At 47.7% G+C, this 26,608-nt stretch overlaps 1 protein-coding gene across 1 annotated transcript in view; it reads right to left on the bottom strand.

Moving 5' to 3' along the window:
• The window catches only part of LOC147451475 (F-box protein FBW2-like), a 32,812-nt gene continuing 6,204 nt past the window's right edge, over positions 1–26,608 (bottom strand). Inside the window, exon 3 of the mRNA XM_086520368.1 lies at positions 1–819. Coding sequence (XP_086376494.1) covers positions 195–819 — 625 coding nt within the window. The 3' untranslated portion in view covers positions 1–194. The remainder of the gene's footprint in view (positions 820–26,608) is intronic.

Here is a 26,608-nt window from a genome sequence, read left to right on the forward strand (position 1 = left end):
TGAGGCGAAACAGAGTTGCACATGAAATCACTAAAGAGCTTATGCACCGTAGTCATATTTGCGCACACATGCACTGTGCTTCTATAGACACCATATTAACAAGAAAGCAACTCTGTCATTGCCTTTGCCACAAAAAGGTACGAGCACACTAGTCTTACGAAAGAGAGAAATGTCTCCTCTTAACTGCACGACAGTCACTTCTCTTCATCTTCCTGATCAAGGAAGCCTTCAGTTCCAGGATAATACACGTCTTCGGCAGCACCTAGATCATCAAACATGAGCTCGTCATCATAAAACTCAGGATCTTCAAACATGTAATCAGCAGAGTCCAGCTCATCATCGTCTTCATAATCAATATCATAGTCTGAAATGTCATATATATCATCCTCGACCACTGGCGAGAGAAACACCTTGATCCTCTTTGTCGCCTCCGAAACCAAGCTCTCTTCCATATCCAAATGCCAACATCCCCGAAGGTCAAGATGCTGTAAGTCTCTGCAATTCTCAAGTAGCGCTTTCAGCCCATCGATTGACAACAATCCATACGCCATCTCCAAATGCTGCAGCTGCTGCATGTGTTGAGCGATGGCCAAAGCTGCAACATCACAACTTTTGGATTCCCTTACATTCAATCGCATGTTCAAATTGAGCCTTGTGATAAGCTTGCAGTGCTTGCCAAAGGACTCTATTAAAGCCCCTGATGGAAAGCGACCGCTAATATCTAAATAGGTGAGATTACTGAGCTTGGGAGCCACTTCACAAAGACATTCCTCTGATGCAAAACTGTCCTGTATTCGAAGCACTTCAAGCTGAGAGCCACTGCAAAATATGTGAGTTAAAATCACACAAGTCATAAATTGCATATGAAAAATGTGAAACCCTCCTTCCCCTTGTATAGATCATGTGCTCCTTGGATGCTTTCCATGCCATTTAACAAGCCTCGTCCATAAAAAATGAATGGACTACATATAACGGAGATGTGTAGGTTAGCAATGTAGATGGTTAGCTCAAGGACTTAATTTCTTGGTGGGGAGCATGCGATCACCTTTACTATCATATACAGCACAACAATTGCTTCTTAAGATTGCTCCTATGCCACGCAAGCTATCTTCATCACATAGCAAGTGGATATTAATGTCAACGTTACGTATTACACCAGTACACTATAAATGAATTCTATGAATTTCTCTTTAGCTATATTCACCAAAACAAAGCGGGCGGATGCCCGTAAACAGAAAATGTTGGTTGTGTGATCAAACTTTAGTGATGGCCCTGACAAATCCTACAAAAGGGATTCTTAAACTCATTAGTTCCATTTCGTCAGTATCAGGTAGCACATGACGATTGCAGCAGGAATTTACATATGGATACATTGTTAAGAGTTTTGGAGGTCATCTCTTGGGTTTCCCCGTCTAGATCTTGCAAGTTAGGGCTTCTTTGTGGTCTTGTGAGGCTTTTCCAGATTCTAGGCATGTAGGGGGATTTTCTAGTTTTGGTGCGGCCAGCCGCTTGTAGGCCTTTTAGGTGGGTGCCCAATTTTTTGCCATTTTTCCACTTATGCCCCCATTTTTGGGTCGTGGGGTATTTGATGTGGGTCGGGCATTTTTGCAAGCTCCCTATACATAGGGAGAGGGGGTGCCGCCCATTCTGGCTTTGAAATGTTTCAGCCTTGTACTCTCTTGAGTTTATAGAGTTTGTGTGCCTCAAGGCTTGTGCCACTCTCGCCGTTTTCTATCGTTTTTCTCTCTCCTCTTCTCCTCTCTCTCTCCCCCGTGTGTTCCCTTTTCACCACACCTTCCACTGGACCACTGCACTTTGACATGGTGCCTAGGCTCCACCAAGGACAAGATTTTTGCAGCAGGCTTTGCACAATTCTCAAGCACAGCATAAGAAGGCAGCAGGCAAGCATCGATGCGACTTGCAACTAAAGGAAAATGATTGAGTGCTCCTTCGGTTTGAGAAAGCACACCTACGAAAGAGGAAGGGTAAGAAGAGGCTTTTCCCAAAGCTTCGTTTGCAGTACTATGGGCCCTTTGATATAGGAAAAGATTATTGATGTATCCTTTCAACTGAAGGTGGTAGATACTTGAAAGATTCACAATGTATTCCATGTGAATATTGAGACCTTTCAAAGGTCAAGTGCCAAAGGAGACGGAAGAGATCAAGGAAAGGAAGCTGGTCCGCCGATATTTGGTCAAGTTCAGGAGCTAGATCTCCGATGGAGGAGGAGGACTTAGCAGATTCTATAACCGGCCTGTACACCGTAGAGGGCGGTACTAATTCAATTACACAGAGCACTGAGAAGAAAAGAGAACACAGATGCGTCCAGCGACTAGAAAGTCACCGTGCACACGAAGCCGACACCCTGTAGGCCCCCCTTTCGGTATTTCTTTATTCAATTAAGAACAAACAATCCGGCCACGTAGATCAAAGTCTCACAAAGCTGTCCAAACCTGGCGAGGGCTGAAATTGCAAGTTTTGACCCAATTTCGGTAGAATAATGATGCCAAAACCCCTATAGGTCAAAAGCACATGTCTATGACGGATCCCCTCAAAATTTCTTCCCGGCTCCCCTAGTGTTCTCTTGCAGTTTAGGTGCGAAACCTTAAACCTGCAGAAAAACACAGCAGGCTGTAATTTTCTGTTTTTTGGATCGTCTTTAGCGAACACGTCTATGCGTGTCCCACACAATGGGACAGCCCCCCTATGATTTGGACGAGTTTTCACGCGAGAAATCTCTCCAAATTCGCAATCTTTCGCGATGGAACTATGCGTACCTGTGGGGGATTAGCAATTAGCTAACCTGATTCTTGTTCAGAAGGCTCTTCCCTTGCCAAACGCGCATAAAACCCCCAAAACTGTATACAGTCAACTGAGAAGCCCAACTAGTGGGGCATTACCATATGTGCAAAGGGGAGAGAGAGAGATGCACAAAAGCAAATCATCATGCTACATGAGACAAAGGAGAAGACAAGCTTTCGATTAAAGCTCTGAACCTGCACCCACTACTCACACACACACTGTAAATGCACAATGGGGAATTTCAACCTGCTCTCATTTTTGGGCGCCCCCTCTTGGGATGAGAGCCTGGAGTGTGTGTTACCTGCAGGTTGCTCTCCTACTGCCATGTGTCCAGTTTGCCCCTTTAGTTTAAATTCCTAGTTCCCACCAACTTATAAAGTTGTAAGTGACTTGTCAAGAGGCCCAAATTCCATTTGGCGCACACAGGCTTCCATACTCATCAGAATTCAGTGCTAACTTGCCCGACCAATCCCAAACTAACTGACCTAGACTCCTGATGTGAGAACCCGTTCAACCGCAGTCGTTTCACACTGGCCATGCAATGTCCACTTGCACCTTTTCAAGGATTCCGGGGAAAACAAGAACAAATAAAATAAATAAAAATATGTAGTATATATTTAAAGAAGGCAACAAGAAAAATACACATTCTCGTGACACACCCACCCTTGAAATACATGCCAATAATAATGTTGATATCTCCTGAATATCACATATATTCTATGATGGGAATCCAAGATATACATGCTTCCGGAAATGTAGCGTTGGGCAATTAGACAATCCCACCAACTTGGCTACCACACATATATCAAGCATAGAAGTCTTCTAATGTACTCTCAAGCACAAACTTCTCTAGCCAAATTCTATATAGAAAGAGTAGATACAATTGCTAAACTACTCCTTTGAGCATCATGAACCATGCTCTCACCTGGCTCCAAAGAGCTACATCAAGTCACTGTTTCCATCTAAAAGGCTTCAAGATATAGTTGCAATAACTGAGGTGAATCAACCAATTCAGACTCTTCCATCCATTTAGCATCCAAAGGATGGATAGTTCTTGAACTTCACTAGATAGCGTCTTGCAACCTTTCCTCTAATATTCCTTTCCTTATGTGCTAATATCTGTTCAAGAACATGAATCTCATCAAATTCTTCCACTTCGAGCTGTTTCTCATCAAGCATATTCTTTGGCACATCACCAACAAAGGGCCTTAGAAGGCTTACCTGAAAAGTATTATGTATTTTCCGGCCTTCTGGTAACTTCAACCTGTAAGCTACATCGTGGATCTTTTTTGAAATCTGAAAAGGACCATGATATCACATGCTGAGCTTAGGAAACAAGCGTTCCTTGCCTTCCCTTTTCCTTAACCTGGCCTTTTCAAAACGCAGAAGTGCCCTTTCACCAAGTGAAGAAAATACAAGTTCACGACGGAGACGATCAGTAGCTTTCTTCTGCTTAGTCTAAGTCTTCTCAAGAGCTGTCACCAACTGGTGATGTGGCGGGCCCCCGAACACACACGTGGACTGTTGATGTGGCAGTACGGAGCGACTGTACGGACACCCGCTTTATGCGCTGACAAGTTGACGTAGCAGTTGTACGGAAACCCGGATTTTTCGCTGAAATGCTGACGTGGCAGGCTGTACGAACATGCTTGTAATTTGCGCTACTAACAACTGTATGAAAATTCCGTGATATGTGCTAACTGGCTTTTGGCAGTTTTTGGAGCCATTAGCTTTTTGGACTTATTTGTTTTTAAGTTTGAAGCTTTTGGAACTTCTGGTTTTGAGTTTGACTGTCACAAATTGCTGACGTGTCAAAGCCCTGAAGAAGGGAGCAGATGCCGGCCGAGGGGCCTAAACCCTAAGAAGAACAAGTAACAGAAGAAGTCCTACCAACTTATGGGGACCCCGTCCGATGGGGCCCCAAGTGACATAAAGGATTAAAATAAAGCAGGACTCTCACACACACACAAGACTTGCGACAGATTTTCGAAAATTGCGCTAGCATGATGACGTGGCAAGCTGTACAGAATTTCGCGTTTTGCACTGGCTGATGACGTGGCAAGCTGTACGGATTTTCGTAAATTACGCTGGCAACTTTTTGGCTTTGCTTTTTGACCAAATGCTTTTGAGTTTGAAGGCTTTTTACTGTAAACTGCTTTTGGGGCCTAGGGCCTTTAAATATAAGGGTAGGGCTCATTCTCTGGCATGCTTCCTAGCGAAGGTGCAGAGTCTGGAGTACTGGCTTGTACTGTGTTGATGCAATATAAAGAAATACCGAAAGGGGCTCCAAGGTTTGGGGCCAATACTCTTTGGGTGGAATTCCGTCACTCCATGTCGCGTGTCGTCTCTCTCTCTCAATTATGTACTTATTGAAGTGCTAAAAATCTGTTCAATTTGTTCTTTTCTATTGGCACGTGGTGCCCGTCTTGTGACAATGGTATTAGAGCATTAGGCGTATGCTTTTCTGAAAGCATACCAGTCCTACAAAAGAGCAGACAGATGTATTGGAATTTTATTTGAGGTATTAGCAACCCTCCAACCCGGACTTATTAGCCACCCTCCAACCTCACTTCATCGCGCATCGGGCGCGCTCCCGTCTTCACCGCTCATGTCTTACAGGGCATAAGCCATTATGATCACTTGCAAAAGAAGGATCCAAGATTTGTTTCGAGTCACTGTTTTTCTCAAAGGCAGTGCCATGCAGATGTTGATAGCTATCAAGTAGCATACTCTTAAGTACTTGGCAAGCTTTCAAGAAAAAATTTTCCCGAAGTTATATGGTTTTTGACATCTTCCTTCGGAGTGCAACTTCCGACAGAGTGGGGTATCCTAAAATGCTTGCCATGGAAACCCTAACAGATTATATCTTGAAATTTCTCGACATCTCTCAGTAGATGTCTCTTCTTGAATTGATAACCTTGGAGGTTCGATGCGATTGCTATGTCTTAGGGCCAGAGGAACACTGTCTGTCCAAGAGCTGATGGACCATGTTGTGGTTGTCTACGACCTTATGGAAGGAACTTAACCCTAATTTTTTATGCAAGTTTCAAGATGGAAAGTCAGTCGACTTTACGAGCTCGACTGATGTCGAGATTGCTTTTTAAGTTTGAGTTTTGTTTGGTGATCTTGTTTGGAATCTGTTTGAAATGGATGGTATTTGTTTTGAACCTGTCTTGGTGCCGATTTGAAATGTTTGACTCTAGTTTTAATACTGGTTTCATTGATTGGTGATTTTACTCCCGGGTGGAGAAGTGAGAAATGATGTTTGAGAATGCTTGTTCATACTCATGGCCCGGACCCTTGTGGTTATTTGCGGGGGGAGTATTGAATGATTGAAAAGTGTTGTTTTTACTCATGGCCGGGACCCTTGTGGTTATTTTACGGGGGGAGTATTGTTGTTGTGACTCCCGGCCCGGACTTGGATGGTTATGCGGGAGGAGTATTAAGAAGTCTGAGCAGTGGTTAACTCTTGAACCTCCTCCGCGCTCGCTGCTGCTATGCTAACCCCATCGCTCCCACCCTCCCCCCAGCGCTGCCGCTGCCCCCCCCCCCCCCCCCCCCCCCCCCCCCCCCCCGCGCATGCTACCCTCCTCAGCTGGCTGCCTCCCGCCCCCTCCCCACCTGCCCTCAATCCCCTGCTGCCCCCCCTCGCGCTGCCCTTATCCCTGCCCGCCCGCTCGCCCCCAGCCCAGCTGCCGCCTCAGTCCCCCGCTGCCCCCCCTCGCGCTACCCTTATCCATACCTGCCCGTTGCCCCCCCCCCCCCCCCCCGGCCTTGGCCCGCTAGCCCGCCCGTGGGGTTCCTCCGCATCGACAACTCTCTGCAAATCGACACCTTCGGCACTTGTTTCATTTCTTTGGAGCAGTGGTTGGCGCGCCGAATTGCACCGCCCTCCCGTCGTCGCCACCTTCTTACGCCACAGCAATAGACACAGATGGAGACTCCAGCTTCACCACAGAGGGACTCGCCAGAAGCCCCCTCGCCCGACCCCGCTGAGTCCACCATTCGACTTGCTCTATCGCCTACAGAGCAAGCGAGCCTTGTCGCAGAGGTAGAGAGATTGCAGGCGACTTCGGTCATCTGCAAGGTTCTCGGCACCCGACCTAGCACAGGAGAGCTGCGAGACCTTCTCCAGGCCCGCCTTCTCGCAGAGGTGGGCAAGATCTTGGATGTCTAGATTCTCGGACGGGGGTACTACCAGATCGAGTTCGAGACCTCCGAGATGGCTTCCAAGGTCATTGCTATGAGTCCACTAGCCATCCGAGCATCACGCGCCCACTTTCGACAGTGGCGACATGGTTTTGACCCGAATTCGGACGTGCTAGTAGAGGAGGCAGACATCCCCATCTCAGTCTGCTTTCCAGGTTTACGGAGGGAGTACCTACCACTTCTCTCCAGGATTGGCTCCGCCATCGGGACTGTCCTGGAGTCACCTCGCACGGCGGCATCAGTAGCTACCAAGGCGGCTGACATTCCCTCAGTTCGAGTTTTGGTCAGAGATACCCACACGCTCCCGAAGGCCATCCTTCTGCCTCGGGTGAGTGGGGGTTGGTTTAGACAGAGTGTTGAGTACTCGGGTCTCCCGAACCAGTGCTTCATTTGCAGACAGATGGGCCACTTAGTGAAGGCCTGTCCACGGAGGGGGCCTCGACCTACACCTCAGCCTCAGCCCCAACCTGCCAAGGCTGGGCCGCAACCACAGCCAGCGGCGCAACGCAGAGATTCAGAGCCACCCTCCGAGCTTGGGGCTCCAACGGAGGAGGGGTGGCAGCAGGCCCGTGGCCGTCGACGCCAGGGGCCACAGCGACAGCCTGGCCCTCAGAGTGGCCCGCAGGTGCCTACTCAGCAGCAGTGGGTTTCCACGAGGAACCGTTTTGGCCCTCTTGAGCAGGAGGAGCCCCCTTCGCCAGCCTCCACCTCCACTTCACCCTCGCCAGCTGCCCCACCTTTAAAGTTCCCCTCCTCCTCCTCATCCTCCCCCCGCCATCTGCTCCCGCCCACTCCTCTCCTCGCCCATCTACTTCTACCGCCCCACCCCGCTTCTCTTCCCCTCCGCCCCCCCCTGCTCCTTCTCCCCCCCCTCTTGCTCCAGTTCCACAGTCGACTCACGAGACTCGTCCCTCGCAGAGAGCGGGTAGAGGCTCTCTAGACAGAGGGCATGGACAGCCAGGCTCTTCCTGCAGACAGAGTGGCCTCAGGCCTAGCTCAGCTTAGCCATTTTTTTCTCCAGGAGTCTTTGGTTCGACGGGCTGCAGCGAGAGAGGAGGAGCAGCGTCTCAGACGAGGCATTGCTTCACTACAGAGGATGCAGGAGCAGCATCTAGATAGTCCATGGTTGGAGGAGCAGTTACTGCAGGCTCGACAGGAGCTTGCTTGCACAGAGGAGAGGCGTCATGATTTTGCCTTTCACCCATAGTTACCCGGAACGCGGAACGGGAACGGCGACGGGCCTCCCTGCGGAACGGGGGAACGGGAATGGGCCCGGAACGGGAACGGCGCGGAACGGCAGGCTAAAAAAACTCCCAAATATTATTTTTTTTAGCGTTATGTGTTTGAATACAAGTAGTATTAGAGTCCTTTGACTCTAATACCCACAAAAAACACGATTTGAAGACCATTTAACCTTATTATGACTTGATTGGGATGTGAGGCGCCCAGAGTACATAGCCAGATGAACAACATAGCCAGATGAACAACAATGAGCAAACACAATGCCCATAGTACATACACAATGCTCTCAAATAATTGCAAGAGTAGTAGTCAGAGATAACACTTTAGAATTAATTATGGCTAACATAGTAACAAGCCTCAAGGGCCGCCAGCGGCCAAGGTGCTACAAAAAAACCAAAGGGGGGCAAAGTTCAAACCAGACTTCAGTGACCACAATACCAAAAGACTGAAGGTGACAAATACCATAAAGATGCTAGTAGCTACAAATGGCAAAGAGGGCAAGGCTCAAGCAGCCATACAAAAAGGTGGATAAATGGCAAAGACTCAAGACTCAAGAGCCACTAGCCTGAGAGGCCTCCCAATCCGTAGTAGCCGGCTGTAAATCATGCACATCCTCCCATTCCTCATCATCGAGGTCTAGGTCCGGCTCGATCTCAGCCACAAATGAAGTACCTGGTGTTGGTGGATGTGCATCTCCACCCGCCTGAGAAGCCTCTTGCTCCATCTCCCACTGTGTAAAAGGATCTGTCTGTTTGTCTGTACTCTTGCAAAGCATTTTCAAATTTGCGCTGACGAAGACAAGATCATTAGCCTTCTCCACTCCAAGCCGATTCCTCTTCTTGGAAGCAATGTGGCTAAAGGTACTCCACAATTGCTCCAAGCATGAGGTACTAACTGACTGGCTGAGAATACGGATCGCCAATCTCTGAAGCTCAGGGCCATCATAGCCATAGTCCTCCCACCAAAGCACTGAACCTATTTTCCTGCGATCAATCTGAGCATCTGGACTGCCAAATGACCCTCGCATCTCTCTGTACTGTCTCAGCTGATCTCTGACAATGCGTCGCCCATCTCTGTCTAGAACCATCTTGTTTAAGATCTCTGTAAATTGGTTCATGACTTCCCTATCTGTCTCTTGCCCTGCACCTTGGAACTCTGGATCCACCATGTACGCTGCCCCGTGTAAAGGAGAGGCATATGAATTCCACCTCGAGCTACAAAGCGCATGGATCTCCTCATATCGCTCTGCGTTCGGCTCAAGTTGTGCAAGCTGCTCAATCATGCGGTCCATTGCCTCATAAATCTTGCCAATGCAAGGATCCATGCCATCCAGAACTCGAAGCAAATGAACCACCGGTTTTACCTGTGCATCTAGACTCTTGAGCTCCTTCCAGAACTCAAGATCCTCTGCCTTATCCTTGCACAAAATCCCTGTAACTGTCTTTGCATAGGGGGAGGTGGTGAACTCATCACTGATGAAGACTTGTCGGACCGCATTTTGACATTCAGACAGCCTGCGTACAAGAAGAAAGTTGAATGCGAAGCGGGTATCTGAATACTTTAGAAGCACTTTGCCGCCCGACCTCTTGAGGTACTCACTCCGAACCAAGTTGTGATTGTTGATGAAAGTAACCATCTTCACTGCATCAGCAATGACTGGAGCAATCCAGTCTAGCTTGCCGATGTCTTTCAGAAGGTTGTTCAAGCAGTGTGCCATGCAAAAGCACACTGTCACATGCGGATAGTGGCCCTCTATGATAGCTGCTGCTGCCCTGTTTGATGCCTCCCCATCTGTGACAAAGGCCACCACGTGTTGCTCACCGATGGTTTCTATGGCCACTGTCCACTCTGCAGAGAGGACATCGGCGGACTTGCCACTCTCAGTGGCATCATGAGTGCACAAAGTACATCTCTCCACTGGAGTATGCGACGAGACCATGGATAGATCTCTTCCTTGTATCGCTCCACCCGTCAGCAATGAGGGAAACGCCATGTTTTGCCCAAAGACGCTGAATGTTGAGGGTTGCTTGCTCCACGATAGCCTTCTCTCGATCGAGCAAGGTGGTTCGGAGAGCCTCTGAAGATGGCGGCACATAGCCGGTGCCATACTCTCCTATCTGTTGCACCATGACTTTCCAATACTCCGACCTATTTCGATCAAACATAGAAGAGGTTAGTATCAAAAAAGTGGAAACGACGATAACGGAAGAAATGAGAGAGAAGATTGATGAATCATAAAACAATGTACATACCTCGCTGCGACAAATGGAATATGGTCGTGATAGAAGAATCGGGCCACGGCCACATCCACCTCTTCTTTCTTCTTTGGGTCCCAAGAGGTGGTAAGGGTCTTTTGGCGACGAATTGGACCTTTTGAAGATGCACCAACACCTACACCGGGTAGAGAGGAAGAAGGGAAAATGAGGGTCTTTGGATCAATACCTTTGCGTGCCGGCTTGGCTTTATGGTTGAATTGCCGATCCTTTTCCTCGAGCTCCTTCCTCTTCTCGATGGTTACGTTGGCACAAAATTTCACCTCATGTCCCGTCACTCGAAGAAAGTGTGCCCTCACTTTGTCATGCCCCCCTTTCCGCGTGTAAGAGCATAGCTTGCATCCCCATGCACGAGAACCTCCCGCCGCCGACAAGGTGCCCTCCGAGGTCACTTCATCCCACCACGACCATTCCTTCGCCTTTTGAGTGTTGCCCGCATGAACGGAGGGGGTTGAACGAGAAGAAGAGGCCATGGATGATGGATTATCCGTGAAAGAGAGAGCTTGATCTTGAACTTTGAGAGAGAGAGAGGGATTGAGAGAGAGAGGCTTGCCTCTTGATTCCGTGAGAGCTTGAGCCTTGAGCCTTGAAAGTTGAGGGTTAGAACTTAGAAGTTAGCCCAAGAGAGAGAGAGGTTGAGAGCTTGAGCCTTGAGGCATGCCGCGGCGCCACACTATGGCTTGAGAGTTGAGAGCAAGGCTCAAGCAAGGGAGAATGGGCCTCGAGGCTTGATGAGTGTGTGAAGAATGGGGGAGGAGGGGGGCATTATATACTTTTTTGACTGCTAAAAATGGCCGTTGGCTGCCTAACAGTCATTTTTTTCAATTTCAAAAACTGTCGTTTATGGCCGTTGGGGACGTTCCGGCCGTTCCGTCCCGTTCCGGTGACAGTTTCCAGCCGGAACGCCGTTCCGTTCTGACGCGTTCCAGAAAATCCCGGCCGGCCGGAACGCCGTTCCGGCGTTCCAAGGCCCGAAATGTGCGTTCCCTGGTAACACTGCTTTCACCGACAGGCATCTCAGTGGACTCAGGTGGATGACAGAGTGACAGGTGCTTTCTTTGAGACGGTGGGACCTCGACACTCGCATGCCAAGGTCAATCAGTTGAGGAGACCTGATGGGTCAGTCGTTTGTGAGCCCGAGGATATGCGTACAGTTGCTACTGACTTTTACCGTGAGTTACTGTCGGCTGAGCCCCAGTCAGAGCGGCAGGATGCATGCAGGGAGCAGGTTTGGGCACAGATGCCTTGTCTTGTGACAGAGGAGATGCGCCAGAGGCTAGAGCTGCCACTTCAGCTTGAGGAGCTGCACACGGCTCTTAGGGCCCTTCCTCGTGGTAGCTGCCCAGGTGAGGATGGGTTGACTCCCAGCTCTTTCTTGGAGTACTGGGACCTGCTTGGCCCATATCTTTGCAGTGCTTTCAATACATTTTGCACACAGGAGTGATGCCTGATAGCATGAGTGAGGGCCTGATTTACCTCATTCCTAAGGAGGGTGGCTCCTTGGATGAGATTCGACAGTGGCGCCCCATCACCACTCAGCCTACAAAATTCTTGCCAAGGCTCTGAGTTTGAGGATACAGCCACTTTTGGAGAGCCTTTTACATGGGACTCGGACAGGTTTTGTCAAGGAACGCAGTATCCTTGACAACATCTTCACTTTTTGGGAGGCTTCTGCCTTGGCACGGCTCCGTGGGGAGGACCTTGTGATTCTTCTTCTCGATTTTGAGAAGGCATACGACAGAGTTGACTGGGACTTTCTAGAGGGCACTTTACGCAGGATGGGCTTCTCTGATGCTTGGATCAGAGGGGTGTCAGCTTTGTACAGACAGGCTCACAGTCAGGTGCTTTTGGCAGGAGGTAGAGGTGAGCGTTTCATGCTCACACGATCGGTCAAACAGGGTTGTCCTCTTGCCCCCTTCCTCTTTCTGTTCTATGCGGAGGCGATGAGCAGATTTTTGGTGTCACAGCCGGTTGGTCTGAGGGGCTTAGCACTCCCTATACGGGGAGATGAGCTTCTGGACGCTGAGTTTGCCGACGACTCAGCCTTGTACTTAGAGGGCCAGGAGGCCAATCTTCACACATGTGAGCAGGCTTTAGAGACCTTCTGCTGTGCATCGGGCGCACTGATCAACTGGAGAAAGACAGTGGCTTTCTCGGTTGGCAGTGCTCCTGTGCCAGATTGGATGCTAGGAGAGGGTTTTAGATGGATTCCCCCAGGGACTGCAGTTCGATACTTGGGTTGTCAGGTTGGCCTGAACTTGTCCCCCGAGCAGCAGATTGCTCCGCTTCTCCTGTCCATCAAGAGAAAGCTGTTACATTGGAGCTCAGCACGCCTTTCGCTGGCTGGCAGAGTAGTAGTTGCCAATCAGGTGCTGTTGGCGACTATGTGGTACATCACTTCGTGCTGGATCTTCTCGAGTTCTTGTATCAGCCAGGTAGAGAGGCTGATCAGGAACTTCCTTTGGTCAGGTCGTGACACTCAGATTGCCCGAGCCAAGGTGGCTTGGTCGGTCATCACACTTCCTTGTTCTCAGGGAGGGCTTGGGATCATTGATCCAGCACAGCAGAGCAGAGCCCTTCTTGGGAAGTTCGTTGTCAGAGGACTTCTTCCAGGCGAGGAGCCCTGGAAGGAGTTCTTGCTGCAGAGGCTTCGTGCCAGGGTGCCTCAGTCAGGAGGCCCTTGGCAACCTTCGACCAGATGGATCTTTACAGAGATGCGCCGAGTTGGTTTGAGCAAGAGACTGGAGGACCGCTTCGCTGTGAGTTTGCTTCGATCTTGGGAGCTCCTACGGCGTGGCCTAGAGCAGAGATGCATGGAGGAGCGCCTACGACAGCCCCTCGTCTGGAACCCCATGGTTAGCACTCAGAGAGGCCACTTGGTTGGGAGTCGACCTCATGTTTCTTGGGGTCCCATGGCAGCAGGTCCAACGCGCTCTCTAGGTGACTGGCTAGAGTTCACAGGCTTGTCAGAGGAGGTGCAGGGTCTCCAACTGCAGGGCATGAGAGGGGTGCAGAGCATGTGTCAGGACATCTCAGAGTCAGTTCCAGCTGAGTGGCTCACGCCTCTCGAGCCAGTAGCACCCAGGTGGATGGGAGCCTTCACTCGACTGGAGGTTCTCATTTCAGTCAGAGCCTGCTCAGAGACTGTCCCAGCCCTGTTCTTTGAGCTCCAGGGTGGGGGACGATTACAGCAAGTTGCAGTAGAGGCCCCGCAGGTAGCAGAGTGCTGTTTCCAAAGGATTCGAGTTGTGGGCATCTGTGGGAGGACTTGCGTCATAGACCCTGACCCAGCAGCTCTTGAGACTGGACATTGGAGGCTATGGGCTTGGGAGTGTTGTCCACTGGCACGAGTACAGTGGGATCCTCGTGAGTGGCTATGGAGGGACCCCTTCTCTTCTGTAGACCGCCTAGGAGTCCCTTTCTTTCAGTACACTGTTCGGCTTGGACGTCATATACTTGCCGCACAGAGAGAGGCCCGCCCCGCTACAACACGTCATTGGCAGGAGGAGGGCCTCAGTCGATTTCTTCGCAGCCTTTTGGCAGAGGCTGTGGGACTCCAGACAGCCGAGGCGCGTCACTTTGTTTCAGTGGCTGGTTGCACACAGAGCCACAGCAATAGGGAGCTGGCTTGTACATAGTGGTCTCTCGGCCACATGTGCAGCCTGTGACCAGTTGGTGGAGAGTCAGCGGCATTGTCTTTGGGACTGTCCCTCGGCCCAGCAAGTGTGGCTACGAGTTCTTCGGCTGATGCCTGCCCTCTCCACAGCTCGACAGTACACTTGGGGGGCAGCGGCTTGGTCCACCCTCACGGGCCCGGCACTCCAGTTTGAGCTATCTTCCACCAGCAGGATGATAGCGATGCAAGGGGGCGACCTACAATCCAGCCTGCTACAGAGCTTACTCCACAGGAGTGGTGCAGTGAGAGAGATGAGTGTTGGGAGCTCATCAGTGGCCTGACTCTTTGGTTCATCTGGCGGGCCCGCTATTTTCGCATCTTTGAGACTCGCCCTGTACCACCAGCAGAGACTGTTCGTGACTTTTGGCTAGAGCTGATCCATACTCTCAGAGGACAGCTTGAGGGACTACAGGGTAGCTCCCACCACATGCGAGAGCGCCGCGAGGCTTTCCTTGGACTCTGGCGCCCTGGGCCTTTCTTCACCATAGTCCAGGGGGTGCTCAAATGGCACTACTGTCCACCTGTGTGGCTCTTCCCTCCTCCCATTTCTTGATTTAGCCTCATTGTACATATGCTGCTTTTTTTCACCGGGAGAGTCTCCCCATCATTCTTGTTGTAGCCCTCTCTTGGAGAGGTGGATGTAGCCCTACGGGCAGTTCTCATTAACTAATAGAAGGATCTTTTTCTCGGAAAAAAAAAAAAAAAGTCTGAGCAGTGGTTACTCTCAGCACCTCCAAACAACGCAAGCTGTGGTCTGGGGGACGTTTGGTTGTAAAAGGCCTCTATATCTCCAGCCCGGACCTTTTTAGGTTATGCACGAGGAGTGATGAGGGAGTCGTTGAATATCTCCCGGCCCAGACCTTGTTAGGTCATGCGGGAGGAGTGTTCATTGGCGGCTTTATGTTTCTATGTCTTGTAACATGCATATGTGAGCATTTGTGTTGCATTGTGATGTGCCAACCACTGAATATTCCTAGTTGGTGAGATTGCCCGGGTATGTAATTTTAGTGCATCAAGACACCCACGGAAGATCAGTACGGTCTGGGCGTGATGGCTAATTTTACTACGCCAGAATATGGAGAGTTCTGATCTGGACGAAAGGAGAAGCTAACTCCTTGATCAAAAGCGCCGAAAGGAGAAGCTAACTCCTTAACAAAAAGAGCAAACTGATTGTCCCTCGGAATGACCCTCGAAAATTCTTGAGGTAACTTGAGTTGTTTTGCAGATATGTTGTAATCGTGGACGATTACTCTCTTTCAAGAAGGGGAGATGTCACAAATTGCTGACGTGTCAAAGCCCTGAATAAGAGAGCCGACTTGCAGATGACGGCCAAGGGGCCTAAACCCTAAGAAGAACAAGTAACAGAAGAAGAAGTCCTACCAACTTATGGGGACCCTGTTCGATGGGGCCCCAAGTGACATAAAGGATTAAAATAAAGCAGGACTCTCTCACACACACACACACACGAGACTTGCGACAGATTTTCGAAAATTGCGCTACCATGATGACGTGGCAAGTTGTACGGTATTCCGCGTTTTGCCCTGGCTGATGACGTGGTAGGCTGTACGAATTTCCGTAAATTACGCTGGCAGCTTTTTGGCTTTGCTTTTTGACCAGATGCTTTTGAGTTTGAAGGCTTTTTCCTGCAAACTGCTTTTGGGGCCTTGGGCCTTTGAATATGAGGTTAGGGCTCATTCTCTTGCATGCTTCCTGGCGAAGGTACAGAGTCTGGAGTATTGGTGTCACGTGACACATCCAACCCTATGTGTCCGTGGACAAACTACAGCACGACAAGGGTTCATCCAGTTAGTCTAGATTAGAAGTGATCTGGTACTTTTGTGAGTCTATTCGTAGACCGTGCATGCCCAGTCACTTGGTATAGATGCATATCCTCTGGTTGCACACAGCATGATCATCAGTATTCCCATCAGAATCCATTAGAATCAGTTAGGGGATTTTTCCAGTGCATTTAGCCTATTTTCCCTATTTTTGACATTTTTCACTTATTAATTTAAGTGACTTTCCAACAAAAGTAGGTAGGGCAATTTTGCTAAGTGCAAACCCAAGTTAGCACTCAATGGCAAAAGAGGCAACAGGAGCTAAGCTCAACAGGCAACTTCTCAACAAGAACTTGGTGGTCTCCCCTCCAAGCAAAGACCTTCCCCTAACGTTTTCTTCAACAGCATTCACTAGCGTTTTCAGCATCTGCAACATCGCCATCACCTTCCACAGCCTGGTGTTTTTGCATCAGGGCACCATCACCAAGGAACCCCTGCAGCTAGCGTTTTTGCAACCTACAGCGTTAGCAGAATTTCAACCTTGACAAACCTCAGCATGCAGCGCTTTTCAGCCATGAAGAACCGGCAAGATCAGCCCCGAAAAGAGTAGCAGATTCAAGCCGTAAAGACCATCAGTTTTCAGCCTTTAAGACCCTCACTTTTCAGCCTTTAAGACCCTCAATTGTCAGCCCTAAACCTGCAGATTTTCAGGGACACAGACCCACAGAAACAGCCCCAAAAATCAGCGTTTTTGGACCCGCAACAGATTTCAGCCCATAGCGTTTTTGGACAGCAGTAGGAAGATTGCAGATTTCAGCCCTTAGGTCGACTTCGTCATCACCATCGTCATCGTCAACATAGCCTAGACTTGCATCAGTCACATGCATACCATTTGTACCAGATTGTGCAATCATAAGTAGACCACTCTCGCCAACGAGAGGGGCCTTCGAAGGAGGGTTTTACAACATCTATGATGTCATATCTCTCTTCTCTCTCTATCTCTCAGTCTCATACACTTGCACGCACAGTGTCCATTCACTTTGTTTGTGATCATAGCATTCTCTCATTAAAGGCTCTCCCTTCCATAAGAACAAAAGGAACCTTGAGCACAGTTCGGAGCACTCATCTTGAGCAAAGCGCAAACATTCATTCCGCTGCACCTAACATTGGTATCAGAGCTTTGGCAGTGTTTTGTATCACTCAAGGAAAGAACCACAAGAATCACAAGAATTTTTTTTGCTTGTTGCGGTCGCATGAACCCAAGTTCGCTTGGGCGTGTCCATTCCTTATCGTGTTTTTGAAGAGTGACAGGAATCCCAAGAAAGAAGGGCTTGTCCAGCCTCCGCTTGTGTCTCTTTTCACTCATTGAGAGCGGACCGTACACTTAGCGGCCGGCCAATCGACGTGAGGTGGAAAAAAACAACCTTGGTGTGAGCGCAAGGCCGCCAAGGGGTGCGCCCACGGAAAGGAGTAGAACTCAGGTGAAGAGAAGATCCTTCTCAAACGCGGTTTGCAAGCGAAAGAAACCCTCAAGACCCTCAAGAACCCAAGTTCCTCGTGGACTTAAGAACCAAAGATCATAGTGCATGGTCGTCACCCGAAGCGGAATGGATACTTCGCATACAGGTGATGAGCATGAGAGAGGCGACGAAGAATTTTCCCCACCAGGAAATTTTTTCGACCCTCCCCCTTCGCCATCTACGCCACAAGTTGTACCAACTCCCATGGAGATGATGGTCAAGTCGATGTTGGACATGATGGCGGCACAACAAGAAGCGAATCCCGAAGCGACTCGCCTGGCGCTGGCACAACAAGAAGCGAATCGCATTGCGCTGGCCCAACAAGAAGCGACTCGCATTGCTTTGGACCATGAGCACGAAGAACGAAATGAAAGAAATGCAATACAATAACAAGAAGCAAATCGAGTTGCGTTGGCACAACAATAAGCAAATCGCCTTGCTTTTGTACGCGAGCGCGATGAAAAAACGAAGGAAAAGCAGAAAGGGAGGCCGAGCGAGAGGCTCAAAGAGAGCTACGTACTCAAGAATAGCTTCCATGAGTGCTAGCCTCAAAATCCGAACTAGCCAAAGATCGTGGGAGTTCCTCAAGTGACGCAAGCCATGATGCGGATTCCAACCATCCAGTCACAGAGAAGTTGACTTTCAGTAAGTATGATGGTAAGATGGATGCTACAGTTATTCATTCTTGGTTGCATCAATTTAATGCTTATTTTGTGACAACTAAGAAGACAAGAAATAGCAAAGTTTTGACGGCAGCTATGTACCTTGCTTGTGATGCCATTAATTGGTACCACGCATGGCAAGAGGCACAGTTAGCCGCGCAAGCCGACGAATTCACGCCTCTTCCTTCAATTGGGCTGATTTCCAAGACAAGCTCAAGGCGCCGTTTATGCCACCTCAGTACCTCGCACGATTGAAGGACGATTGGCACGCTCTCAAGCAAAATGGTATGCCGGTTATGTCTTTTTCTATACGAGTTTTGCAGCTAGGTACCCAATTACGCAAGTCGGATGATGAACGCAAAGAGGCATTCCTTTATGGATTGGACGAGTATATCAAGTACGATGTCGAGGTGCTCGATCCAATCGTTCTCAACAAGGCGGTAGCGATTGCTCTCGCACAGGAGATGAAGCACAACAAGGGAAAGCCTAAGGAGAACAAGACTTCACAAGTACCTCACACACTTCTCAGAACCCTCAGAACGGTAAGAATGGTAACTCTTCTAACCAATCTTCCAACAGTCTCTCAGAAAAGAATTCTTCCAATGAATTTAAGGGTAAGGCTAACACAATTGCTAAACCTAAGCTTACTCCATATGAAAAGGTAGCACAAGGAATTGTAGGAGGATACATCACGTCGGAAGAGCAAAGCACTTATTCTAAGGAAGGTCGTTGTTTTCATTGTCACATTAAGGGTCACATAAAAAGAACATGTCCTAAGCTTGAATCGAATAAATCTAAAGAATCCACAGAACCCACTTCCTCTGTCAATGCAATTAATGATAACACGAGTGTGCCCCAAGTTTCTCATGACCCTCCCATTGATGATTCTCTCATTAAATGTTATGGTCGTACATCGGGGCAGCGTTTTGTCATATTGTTTGACCCAAGTAGTATGCATGATGTGATCAGTCCCTCTCTTGTTGAGAGAGCCCGCCTCGAAGTTAATCAGAGATCTCCTATCGAGGTCTCTGGCTTTCTTCCCGGTATAGACGCTCTCATCACGGAGGAGTGCCTTGATGTGTTGTTTGCAATTCAACAAGTTGCCTTCACTAGAAGATTTGTTGTCTCTCCTCTCTCAGGATGTGATATGATTTTAAGCATTAGATGGTTTCGTGATGCTAACCCTCTCATTGATTGGGAGGCTAACACTTTCACTCTTAATGCCAAAAGTGATTCTCCCATTGTCATTCATGGAGAGGACATTGTTCATTCTCCATCTCTCATTGCTAATATGCAGGACAAGATTGAAAGGATTCAGGAGAAGGAGACTCTCTCAATCTCTTTTTCTCCAGAGCATGACACACAGGATTTGCATGATTGTGAGTAGCATGATGATTTGATTGACAACGATCAGCATGATGATTTGGATGATAAAGACAAGCATGATGATTTGCATGATCAAGATGTGATTTCTCACAAGCATGATGAGTTGCATGAAGAAGATGTGATTGTTCACAAAAAGGATGATGTGTTAGTTGATGCTTTTTCTAGCGAAGCTAACCTCATTGTAGATTCGGAAGAACCGATCTTGGTTTTCGAGTCAAGGTCCAAAGAACCCCCACAGGACGATGAGATCACTCAAGAAAAACCGATCTTGGCTCTCGAGCCTAGGTCCAAAGAACCCTCACAGGAAGTATTATGTGTTCGCATGATTGATACGCACGCATTGTTCGAATGTTTCATTCGTGATCATTTCCTGTATTTTAGTCAGCTTCGTTATGTGATCCCTTTTCCTAGACATGACATATTGTATGTTGAGCACGTTTCTCTCATGGATGAGCACAAATGTATGCGGATTTTTCATGAAAAGCTGAAAAGTATGTATGTCAGGAAGTCACAGTCCATATCTCTTCCTTGGCATGACACGATTTTCGAACGAGCACATGAAAGTATGAGCACCAAGCGTGGGCGTTTCCATTGTGTTTTGCCACACTTGATTGCTCTAGATCATAAGAGAAAGATTCAATCTCATTGTTTGCATGTGTTTGATGAACGGGTTGTCACTCCGTCTCTACATTGCATACACAGTCTTCAGCGAAGACGAGATTTTTTCCACTCACTTTACATGGAATGGGTATGTTCATGGTTTTGTGTTGGAAATGGTTTCAGGAATTTTTAGCCATGGAGATTCTTGAAGAAGAAAGAAGCAGGACTCTAGACGAAGTTGAAGCATCGAAGGAGCCACAGAAGACTTTGTGTCGCTTTCGGCGCGGCCCAAAGAAGCAAGTGTTGCAGACCTTTATAAAGTTCAAGTACCGCACGACCCACACAGCAGAGTGGTCCAGCGAAGAGTCCCTTCCAGGATTCCGGATGTTATTGGCGATCTCCCTCGACGCCATACAGTTCGGTACCACTACCTCACTTTGAAAAGGAGGGGATGTCACGTAACACATCCAACCCTATGTGTCCGTGGACAAGCTACAACACGATAAGGGTTCAGTCAGTGCAGTCAGTCTAGATTAGTAGTGATCTGGCACTTTTGTGAGTCTATTCGTAGACCGTGCATGCCCAGTCACTTGGTATGGATGCATATCCTCTGGTTGCACACAACATGATCATCAATATTCCCATCAGAATCCATTAGAATCAGTTAGGGGATTTTTCCAGTGCATTTAGCCTATTTTCCCTATTTTTGACATTTTTCACTTATTAATTTAAGTGACTTTCCAACAAAAGTAGGTAGGGCAATTTTGCTAAGAAAATATATAAGCAAACCCAAGTTAGCACTCAATGGCAAAAGAGGCAACAAGAGCTAAGCTCAACAGGCAACTTCTCAACAAGAACTTGGTGGTCTCCCCTCCAAGCAAAGACCTTCCCCTAACGTTTTCTTCAACAGCATTCACTAGCGTTTTCAGCATCTGCAACGTCGCCATCACCTTCCACAGCCTAGTGTTTTTGCATCAAGGCACCATCGCCAAGGAACCCATGTAGCTAGCGTTTTTGCAACCTACAGCCTTAGCAAAATTTCAACCTTGACAGACCTCAGCATGCAGCGTTTTTCAGCCATGAAGAACCGGCAAGATCAGCCCCGAAAAGAGTAGCACATTCAAGCCGTAAAGACCATCAGTTTTCAGCCTTTACGACCCTCACTTTTCAGCCTTTAAGACCCTCAGTTGTCAGCCCTAAACCTGCAGATTTTCAGCGACAAAGACCCACAGAAACAGCCCCAAAAATCAGCATTTTTGGACCCACAACAGATTTCAGCCCATAGCGTTTTTGGACAGCAGTAGGAAGATTGCAGATTTCAGCCCTTAGGTCGACTTCGTCATCACCATCGTCATCGTCGACATAGCCTAGACTTGCATCAGTCACATGCATACCATTTGTACCAAATTGTGCAATCATAAGTAGACCACTCTCGCCGACGAGAGTGGGGCCTTCGGAGGAGGGTTCTACAACGTCTCTGGTGTCATATCTCTCTTCTCTCTCTATCTCTCAGTCTCATACACTTGCACGCACAGTGTCCATTCACTTTGTTTGTGATCATAGCATTCTCTCATTAAGAACGGAAGGCTCTCCCTTCCGTAAGAACAAAAGGAACCTTGAGCACAGTTCGGAGCACTCATCTTGAGCACAGCACAAACATTCATTCCGATACACCTAACAATCGGCTTGTACTATGTTGATGCAATATTAAAAAATACCGAAAGGGGAGCCAAGGTTTGGGGCCTATACTCTCTGGGTTGGAATTACGTCACTCCGTGTCGCGTGTCGTCTCTCTCTCTCAGTTCTGTATTTATTGAAGTGCTAAAAGTCTATTCAGTCTATTCTTTTCTATTGGCACGTGGTGCCCGTCTTGTGACATTGACTGATTTGGGGTAGACGCAGAGTCTGAGAGCGGAGGACCCTGCAGGAGTTGTACTTTGCTCAAAGATTAATATAAAAGAAATACTTAAAGGGGCGCTAGTCTTTGGGGCCGATCTCTCTGGTCACGGAACTATGTTGAGCCATGTCGACCAAATTTGAACTGTGATTTTAAAGTTGGGAAGTACTTTAAGTGATTCTCTCTCGTGTCGCGACAGATTCTAGACTTGGGGTGTCCAAGTTTGTTACAAGAGCAACCTTTATCTTCCTGTATGTTTCATCCATATCTTCACATATTAATCTGCCTCAAATATCTTGTCCTTAGTTTGCAAAATGGGTGGGACTTTCTACCCCTCCTTCCACTATCTCGAATGGTGACTTACCTGTTGATGTATGCACAGTGTTATTGTAGGCATATTCAACCAATGGGAGATCGTGTTCCCAAGTTGCCTTGTGCTCTGACACATAACATTTGAGCAAATCTAGGACACTAGCATTTACCTCTTCTGATTGTCCATCAGTTTGTAAATGAAACGAAGATGAGAACTTTAGCGTAGTGCCCATGTTATCAAACAATGCCTTCCAGAAAAGACTTGTCATACGTGGATCCATGTAACTGACAATTGATTGAGGCATCCTGTGATACTTAAAGATATTGCTCATGAATATCTTCACCATGTGTTCTGGCTTTATCTTCTTCCTAACACGGATGAAATGGGCTTGCTTACTGAACCTACAAATGATAGTCCAAATACCATCATTGCATGTTTGCATTCTTGGAAGATCAAAGATAAAGTCCATCGCTATGCTTTCCCATGGCCTATCAGGGATTGGCAATGGCTGCAACAATCCCGGTTGATTTTGCCTGTCAAATTTGACTTTTTGACATACTAAGCACGATCTCACAAATGTGTCAACATCTTGACATAAAGCTGGCCAATGGAAGAATGCCTCAACCCCTTTCACTATCGCATCAATTCTACGATGCCCAACATATGGTGGAGCATGACTTTCCATCAAAACCTTTGCCCTTAACTTTTAGTACTTATGAAACACCGTTCAATGGGGCCTAAAAATAGGCAGTCACACACACACACACAAAAAAACTTGCGCAAATGTTGATGATGTGGCAGTTGTACGGATGCCCACGTTTTGCGTTGATGCCATGGCAACTCTACAGATTTTCGTGAAACGCGTTGGCAACTTTGGTCAATAGCTTTTGGAACAATATGCTTTTGGATATCATGCTTTTCATGTAAATGGATTTTGGTAGACCAAGGGCCTTTAAATATGTGCTAAGGGCTCACTCTTGGCATGCTTCTATGTGGAGATGCAGAGCGGTGTTGTCGGTGTTGTACTAAGTTGAAGCAATATAAAGAAATACCGAAAGGGGCAACGTAGTTTGAGGCCAGTGCTCTCTTGACTCTAAAGTCTATTCAATCTCTTCTTTTTCGTTGTGCCCTCCCATTACAATGGTATCAAAGCTCCAATCATGTGCTTTTCTAAAAATATACTAGTCCTATTGTTATGTGCAACGGAAGTGCGCCTTCCCCATAGACGTATGCACTGTGTTGTTATAGGCAAACTCCACCAAGGGCAAAAACTTCTCCCATTGAGCTTTCTGATCAGAGATGTAAGACTTAAACAAGTCCAGAACTATTGAATTCGCAATCTCTGATTGCTCATCAATCTGCGGGTGGAAAGAGGACGATAATTGTAACCAAGTACCAATATTTTCCCAGATTGCCCTCCAAAACAAGCTAGTAAAACGGGGATCTCTATTTGAAACTATAGAGTGAGGCATGCCATGAAGTCACAATATTTGCACGACAAACAATTTAGCCAAATGATCTGGCTTAATCTTCTTCTTAACTAGAATAAAGTGAGCTTGCTTGCTAAATCTGTCGATGACTGTCCAAATGCCACCGTGCTCACTCTGAGTCTTGGGAAGATCAAAAATAAAATCCATTGCTATACTTTCCCAAGGTTGGCTAGGTATAAGTAAAGGTTGCAAAAGTCCCGGTGCCTTATGCCTGTCGAACTTGACCTTTTGGCATATCTAACCTACGAACAAACTCATCCACATCCTTTTTGAGCCTCGGACAATAGAAAAACCGTTCCACACCTTTCAAGGTGGTCTCTACGCAGCGGTGCAGTGTAGCAGGGAACGGGCGGAACTCAGCCCAAACGTTCCGAAACGACGTTCCGGATGAGTCACATTTCTGAAACGGAGTTGGGAAGGGAACACCGTTCCGGTGTAACTGGCAACGGTGTTCCTGAACGGGGGGGGGGGGGGGGGGGGGGGAACGTGAGGCAAAACGGCAAAACGGGCAAAAGTAGGTATTTGGGGGCAAAAAAGTAGGGATTTGGGGGGAATTCGGGATTGTTTGAGGGACATATTTGGGGTAGTTTGAGGGCAGGTTTGGGGGCAGATTTGGGGACAGTTTTGGGGTTGTTTAAGAGTTGATTTGGGCCTAAGTTGAATGGAGGTAACTCAAGCATTACTTTAGTCGACCGTTCTAGCCCTGTTCCCGTTCCGGGCCCCCTTCCTCCTCCTTGTTCCTGTCCCATTCCGAACCCTCTCGTTCCCGTTCCCCGTTCCTGTTCCGGGTAACTATGCCGCGGTGGCCTAAAAAAGGTGGACAATGGCACTTTGTCAAAACCTTATTCCTCAATGCTTGTGTAACACACAACAAATTCTTCTGCATCAAATAGCCTTCCTTGAGTAAATAGCCCGGGACTACTTCCCTACTCTGCAACCAGTCAAAGATCTCTGCAAAATCCGGATTTGTGGTGTACTGATCTACCATATCCTCGAAGCTGTGATGATGAACTCCCGAAATAGCCTAAACCAAAGGCTTACGAGACAGTGTATCTGCCACCACATTCTGAACATGCACAATTTAAAAGTGAAATTGTGACAAAATGTTTGCCCACCGCATTTGCTTGTCCGAGAGCTCTTGGATGGTCCTATTCATTCATTTCGCAACACCATTTTGTATAAGGGTATAAGGAGCTGTAAACTCATGCTTAATTCCCCTACTTGAACAAAAGTTTGTAAACTCTTTGGAGACATATTCTCCATCATTGTCTAAGCGCAAATCTTTCAACTTATGTTCAGAATGAGTTTCAACATTGTGTTCTTGCTATCGACGGTTCATTCAAAAGTTTGCGGAGATTGCTTCTCCTCTACATGCTTTGACAGAGAAAGGGGGGACCATCTGAGATTGCATCCTTCAAGACTCGCAAGGAGAAGTTGACAACTGGCCCAATATTGGTTTTGTCAGACTTGCAAAATCCATTTGAGGTATATTGTGATGTCTGTGGCCACAGTCTGAGAGCGGTCTTGATGCAGGAAGGCCATGTTGTAGCCTATGAGAGGAGAATGTTTTCTAGACCAGAACGGGGTGCACAGATCTATGAGAAGGAGATGTTGGCAGTTATCCATGCTCTTACTTAATGGCGACACCTTCTACTTGGAGCCGATTTTACAGTGTTTAGCGATTATCGGAGTTTACGATATTTTTTGTCTCAATTGCAAACCTCATGAACATTCTTCAAATCTGGCCTATCTCTGATGGTCTCAACCTTGGCCCGATCCATTTTGACACCCTCCATAGAGACGACGTGTCCCAAAAAGTGAATCTCTGGTAAAAAAAACTCACTCTTCTTTCCATTCACCACCAACCGATGTTGCCTTAGTGCCTGAAATACCTGTAGCAAGTGTTGTAGATGCTCTACCTCATTCTATGATTCTTGGAGAATACGATGACATCGTTAAAAAAAATGCCCACAAATGACCTTTACTCTCGAAAAATCCTGTCCATCATCCTGTTGAAGGTCGCAGGAGCATTTGTGAGACCAAAAGGCATCACCAAATACTTGTACAAATCAAAGGACGTCCTGAATGGGGTCTTGTATACATCTTCAGGAGCAATCCTGATCTGATGACAGCCACTTCTGAGGTCAATTTCACATAAACAAGTAGAACCTTGTGTAACAAACTGATGACGTGTCAAAGCCTAAAGAATGGGGCCAACTTGCAGATGCTGGCCGAGGGGCCTAAACCCAAAGAAGAACAAGTAGCAAAAGAAGAAGAAGTCCTACCAGCTTATGGGGACCCCGTCCGATGGGGCCCCAAGTGACAAAAGGATTAAAATAAAGCAGGACCTGCACACACACACACACGCAAAAACTGATGACGTGGCAGATTTCCAAAAATTGCATTGGCATGATGACGTGGCAAGCTGTACGGATTTCCGCGTTTTGCATTGGCTGATGACGTGGCAGGCTGTACGGATTTTCGTGATTTACGCTGGCAGCTTTTTGGCTTTGCTTTTGGACCAGAAGCTTTTGAGTTTTAAAGGCTTGTTACTATAACTGCTTTTCAGGCCAAGGGCCTTTAAATATGCGGTTAGGGCTCATTCTCTGGCATGCTTCCTCGAGAAGGTGCAGAGTCTGGAGTTCCGGCTTGTATTGTGTTGATGCAATATAAAGAAATACCGAAAGGGACACCAAGGGTTGGGGCCAATACTCTCTAAGGTGGAATTCCGCCACTCCACGTCGCGGGTCGTCTCTCTCT

Source organism: Adiantum capillus-veneris, chromosome 9 (assembly GCF_014529385.1).
Source record: "Adiantum capillus-veneris isolate H3 chromosome 9, ASM1452938v2, whole genome shotgun sequence".
In the NCBI taxonomy this organism is placed as follows: Eukaryota; Viridiplantae; Streptophyta; class Polypodiopsida; order Polypodiales; family Pteridaceae; genus Adiantum; species Adiantum capillus-veneris.